Genomic DNA, 6,401 nt, shown 5'->3' with positions numbered 1-6,401 from the left:
TTGAAATTTACGAGAAAAAAAATCATATCAAATTAACATATATCATTGAAACCAAACTCGTTATTTTTTCAATTACATAAATCAAACTTTTTAAACGGGCCTAGATATGTTTAATTTTTATGTCGCTTGTGTGGCCCAGTGGTTAAAACACCTGCCATAGAGGCACGAAATAAGGAGTTGAATCCCACTGTAGGACGTGGAGATCTATAAGCAGAAACAGAGGTCCAGTGTCGCAGAAGATGTTGACAGAAAGATCCCTTACTGCTCAATGACCCTGAGTGTCGAGTCTAGGGCAAAATTTGTAGCAAAATTTGAAAAGTATTGTATACAAATCACTTAACCTATATTCGATGGACGTGGTCAGAAGGACAAGAAGAAGCGTAAAATCATATAAAATCCAAATGCATCTTTGAAACAAAACCATGAAAACACTTAATGTTACAATCACACGAACCAGTCCGACCGATTCCTAAGCTGACTTACATATGCATGAGTTTTGAAAGCTATGGTACAAGTCATTTACCCCATATCACACGGTTGATTATGTGTAGATACCCGATGGACGTGGTCATAATGACAACTCGGGAGCTACGCTCCCTCGTGTCATTATGACCACGCCCATCGGGTATCTACATATAACCAACAGTATGATATGGGGTAACTACTACTTATTGCAATATTTATTGTCAGTTCAACTCCGTTATATATACATGTAACAATACTTTACGTCTGTAGTGTTGGAAATGCTGAGTATGTTTTCTGCTCTGGAATTACAATAAGCTATTCAATATCCAATCTTTGTATAATGCTGAATAATTGTATAAACCCGATCATTTACTTCCTGTTTTCCTATCCCGCACGCAAATTTCTCAACAGATGTGGAACACTTTAGACGTAATTCTTATTGAAATTTATTACTACTGTATTTAACTGCAGGGTAATGTACGAAAGAAGTGTGGTTTAATAAAATAGTCTATAAGCTTTGAACGTTCGAGGCATTCTAGATACATTTTCCTTGTTCTTTCTTAAAACAATGGTTTAAAATAAATCAACTTTATCTTATGTTATCTTTTTTTTTATCAGTGATTTAAGTTAATTAAAATAAAAGTAGCAAAGATAATTTCTGTCGAAAAACATCCTCGGTCATATTTTTACATCGAATTCTGTTGTTCCTTTCTAGCGCCAGAAATAAGTACATCTTATAGAGTGGAGAATAATTTTTCTTCAAATCAATGAGAATGAAATCTCTAAACAAATAGGAAAAAAGAATCAAAGTTATGAATAATAACATATATGGAAATAAGGAAAACCAGTTCGAAACACCTTAGCTGCAATGAACCTTATTAAACTTCATATAAAACTAATAACTTTGAAAATAAAATCTGATTGGCCAAGACAGTCACGTGACCGCTGTGTTTGCCCTGAACCAAAACTTCGTGATTCACGTCGTGATCAATAATTGTGACGTCACATTGCGACTAGTGACATGATTACTACTGAGTTAGATTGTTTTTATCGTAGATTAAAATGACGATATAAAATTGTAAAAAATCATATTTCCCCATGCTTGGGGATGTTCACTTCTCTATGGCACCTGTTCCCATCTCTGATAATTTGGAGGTCCGTGTTTGTTCTGCTCCTATTTTGTATTGTTTTATGGACTTTGACATTGAATACTGTTCGTATATCTCCATATCCTTCATGTTACCAGTGTGTAAATTAGAATGGCTTAATTGTCAAGTTTTTTATGAAGCGCGGCTATTGGTGTAACTTACACCTGTTTCATACTGATCTTATTCAAATGTATACTTTATTTATTGGATTTTCTTCATATTTCCTGCATTGTGCTTGATTCGGTATAATGAAAAAAATTATTGCATGAATGGTCGGGAGTCATGAAGCTTTCTTCGCCCATGAAAAAAATCATATTACCCGAGGTCAACGTATAACATAACCATCATAATTTATTTCAGTATTGTAGTGGACAGTTCCCTTCAATAGTTTCTCTCGGGAACAAAGTTTTAAACATCTTTGTTTGATATTTACATGCATACAATGTATATTGTGGCATTATGCGTTAGATATTTATTTTATAGAAACAGAAGAATATAAACAAATTTAATTGAAATTATACACTTGCATCAAAACCAATCAATACATATATAAAAATATTGTAGAAAATACAATGTAGGCGCAGCTTAGCAGATACGGTTTTTTTTATCATAACTTTATTTTATAGTTAATGCAAATGTTCACAAATTCAATGACACTCTATGGGTTAAGGGACATTTACGACAAAACCTCCATTATTCATAAATGTATCTGTGAACCTTTATTCATATACGTATCTACGAATACACGCAGTTACTTGACTTCCGTTAGTAGCATAAAGGTCAAATAAATTTGAAGTAGACTGCCACTGGAGTTATGAGGGAAATAATCACATGGACACATGAAGTACATTGAGGAAAGCTTGCACATTGGTATGTTACTGTTAATTAACGTTTTCTTATTTTAGTTCTTATTGATCTACATAAGTTAGAAATTAAACATAAGTACATAGTTCTAATCTATTACCTTTATTTCAGTCAGAATTTCAGTAAAGGTAATGAAATTTAAAAAGTAATCTTCATTGTATTAATAAATTGTATGGTATGAACTCGATCGATCAAGATGAGACAAATTATGTAAATGTTATGAGATAGTTTTTTGACCATGAGAACCTTGGTAAATCTATAAAACTTAAAACTGCTGGACCCTTTTCCTAACAATCTTGTTTTTGTTTAACGTTTGAACAACAGACCGGTTGATGTTTTTTTTCCTTTTTGAAATTGTGCTTGCTAAGACGTTTTTATACCTTTAGATGATTTGATAGTGTTTTTTTTTTCTATTTTTTATTTGTAGTATATAAAATAATTCAATATTGTAACGTTTAATTCTGAATGATATTAAGTTCCCAAAAAACCAGGAGTAAGTAGAACAATAACTTGAATAACAGAAATTTTTGAGACACAAAAAGTATGAAAATCAATTTACTTTCTATTTTCTTGAATTCCTATATCTAGATATATATATGAAATATAATTAACGCAAAACCTGATCAGCAGAACACTTTTAAGCTAAAAGTAGTGAAAATTGGACCCGAACAAATTCATACCTGTCTGCGAAATTTAATGTGTTCAATGCAGACTTTTTTCTATTTTGAAAACAAAGGGTTCAATTGATAAGAGAATGTTGGGATATAAGTTTGAAATCAATAATCGTGAAATTCAACATCTTTATTAATTTTTCATTAGTCTTGCCACTCTTTTCTTTCAAGAGGGTTAGACCTTTTGAAATCATATATATCCATCCAATATCTCCCTTTAAGTACGTGTACTCAATTCCGTAGATAACGAGAAAAATACTGGATCAGGAAACTAGGCATGACCTTTTACTGTGTTTTGAACGATCGCATAAATAATGTAAGGATATTTGTAAGCCCGCAATATGCCAATGTGTCATGGGACTTCATATCTATTCAATTAGATGAAGGCGCATTTATCGAAATCGATCAAACAATTAAACCAAATGTATGTAGATAATGTCTCTTTTGATTTACTTTTGCCTTAAGTCAGTTAACAATGGGGTCGTCATCATATTCGTACTAAACTTTACTTGGTTCACTTGAAAGTTTTGAATTGAATATTTGAAGAAAAGCAAGCGTATATTTAGAATTTTCTACTGGAGAGTACAAACCAATGTTTATGAATCTGGATGATTTCCATCATTGGCTCTTTAAGCAAACACGTGAGTCGGAAGATAATTCTGACCAGTCGGTTTCTTAAAATATAGAAATGAAAAATTATATATCGTAATCTTAGTAACATTCTTAATCATAAAATAATCATAAAAAATCATTCTTGCATACCTAATTTCTATTCTCCATTGCCTACAGATAAACCAAACCATTTGCTTACAAACTTTCCAATTTTTAGCATCACTGTACCTATATGTGAAATATCTGAAACAAAAGCTTCTTATGTATTCTTGCTCTTCTTTTTTTTCAATTAAATTCCATTAGATAGGTAATTACCTGTGATGTTAATATATTTAAAAATTAAGACCAAAAACGATGATCTGAAAAACAATTCTTAATACTGGAGCCCCGATATATTGATTTATTGCTATTATGGATTCTGTATTATTTAAAAAGCTACAAAGTTAAAAGGCATCCATCCTTCCCAAGTGAATTTGAAATAAAAAGACACGACGAAGTTAACACTTCTATTTAACTTACTTTACTCGAAAAGGACAAACTTACAAATACCTAGTAAGACAAACGAGATGATTTCAGCTTTTCTACTTCCTTACTCATCTACTCATCTACTCATATATATTCCACTTAAACCTGCATATGATGGTAACATCTCACAGCTCTTTCGTTACTAAAGACCCTACTCTAATTACGATCAATGTTTTAACTAAGGCACGACACTGACAGATGAGTTGATGATTTAATCAACCTCGTTTTCAGTTTGCATTTCGTAGATTCCATCCATGTTCCTTATAATGACCACTTTAACAAGTATAACCTATATGGATCTTTAGCTGATGTGTTTCATATATTCTACTATTAACTATGAGATTCTCCGTCTATCTTATTTAGACAAGGGCTCAAGGCGCTTGTGACCGGTCAACAGGGGATACCCTCTCCTTCCTTACACCTGATCCCACCTCTGCTATTTCCAAAGTTTATTATGTCCTCTTTACAGATTAATTTTTTTAGATCATCTACTGTTCGTTATCTTCAATTCTTTCTCATTTAAAGACAAATTTAATAGATCAATAGTAATTAAACTGATTTTATTGATACAGTGATGTTGATTTTGTTGAACGCCATATACAAATAAACATAAACTTGTTAAATAAACTATACATTCATTTTCTTTTCTTTTAACAGAAATGGACAGAAACACAACAGTTGAAAGACTATTTCCTTTAGGCAAGAATTACAACAACAGTGTCTTAGAGTTAGAGAATAATGTTACGTACAACACTCCTAGAAACAATGATGTTTCTACGGAATTCTTAGTTACTTTAATTGTTGCTATTTTAATACTCATAACTGGAGTGATTGGAAACAGTTTTACAATTATGTTTGTTATTGTGAAAAGAAACTTACATACGCCAACATACACCGTCATAGCTTGTTTTGGAATTGCTGACCTCCTAGCATCCTGTTCCCGATTCGTTTTACATTTGGACCAATATTTTGAATTTTTAGATCCGATGGATATTACCGTGTATGGCATTATCACTATGTTCTTCCTACATGCAGCAAATTTCCATGTAGTTTTATTTGCATATTTGCGTTGTGCGTTTATTTCGACCCCTCTTCAAAGCATTGGAATTACGTGTCAAAAGGTTTTGAAAATTTCCATCGTTATTTGGATAGTGTGTGGTGTTGTGACGTCAGTCTACGGTACAATAATGATATTTGAAATCAAAAGTATTATTGCACTTGAAGACAGTTTGTTCACTGAAATTATATTCTGGTCTTATACTTACTTTTTGCCGTTATTCCTTATAGTTTACTTTCATGTTACAAAAATAAAAACGGTGAGGCAGCATAGATCTGAAACAACAAGAACACCATGTTATACCCATATGTCTAAGTCAATGTCTTTTATGTTTATTATTATCATTGCCATTTTTGTCATCAGTACAACTCCATCATATGTGCATGTTATCATACAATACATATGCTGGAAAGAAAATTATCAGTTCAATATTTGCATTCATTATCCTTTTCCATTAAGCTATTCAATCTCCTATATTTGCGTCATGTTAAATAATTGCATAAATCCATTAATTTATTTTATTTTTTCCCCTCCTGCCCGAAAGTTTCTGAACAGATGTCGGTCAATTCGGAGATGATTTATAATCAGTTGAAACAGGCTAAAGCTGAAAATACGCAAGTAAGTTAAGGCTATGTAGGTAGAGGCATTTCTATGCAAATGAGCTAATGAAAATGCATAATTTGTGTAATTTTTACACAGAGAAGGTTCAAGCTTATTTTCTTATACATTATAAGTTCACACAGCATTATAAAGCAACTGCATATTATGACGTCATTGATCTTTTCCTATTCATTGTAATAAAGACATCAGCAAAATAACGCCGGCGCAAGGGCATATCCTATATAAATTTGAATAAATAAAGTAAAATGTAAAGGAGAATGTGATAAAAAACAATAAAATTGCTGCACAAATCCTATGCGCTTTTCTAATTTATAAAAATTTCAGAAAACTTACACCGGACAGTGAATTTTTAAAACTTTTGAAATAATAACTAAACAATTGCACTGTCGACATTTGTGAAGCAATATCACAAATCCTTGTAATATTCTGCGTCTAATA

General features: G+C 31.9%; 1 protein-coding gene across 2 annotated transcripts; it reads left to right on the top strand.

Moving 5' to 3' along the window:
* The first annotated feature begins 2,401 nt into the window (after positions 1-2,401).
* On the top strand, positions 2,402-6,159 carry LOC134251737 (melanocortin receptor 5-like). Of its 2 annotated transcripts, none has more exons than XM_062734154.1 (2): positions 2,402-2,483; positions 4,943-6,159. In XM_062734154.1, exons 1-2 carry the CDS (start codon positions 2,453-2,455, stop codon positions 5,917-5,919), a joined length of 1,008 nt encoding a protein of 335 aa, XP_062590138.1. In that variant the 5' UTR covers positions 2,402-2,452; the 3' UTR covers positions 5,920-6,159. The 2 variants fall into 2 exon arrangements, with proteins under 2 accessions (XP_062590138.1, XP_062590139.1); XM_062734155.1 differs by lacking the exon at positions 2,402-2,483 and adding an exon at positions 4,650-4,732.
* The last annotated feature ends 242 nt before the right edge of the window (positions 6,160-6,401 follow it).

This window comes from Saccostrea cucullata, unplaced genomic scaffold, assembly GCF_032062105.1.
Source record: "Saccostrea cucullata isolate Sc308-1 unplaced genomic scaffold, CSIRO_AGI_Scuc_v1 ctg4608, whole genome shotgun sequence".
Lineage (NCBI taxonomy): Eukaryota > Metazoa > Mollusca > Bivalvia > Ostreida > Ostreidae > Saccostrea > Saccostrea cuccullata.
Note: the sequence above shows the minus strand (reverse complement) of the source record. Positions and strands in the feature narration are given on the sequence as shown.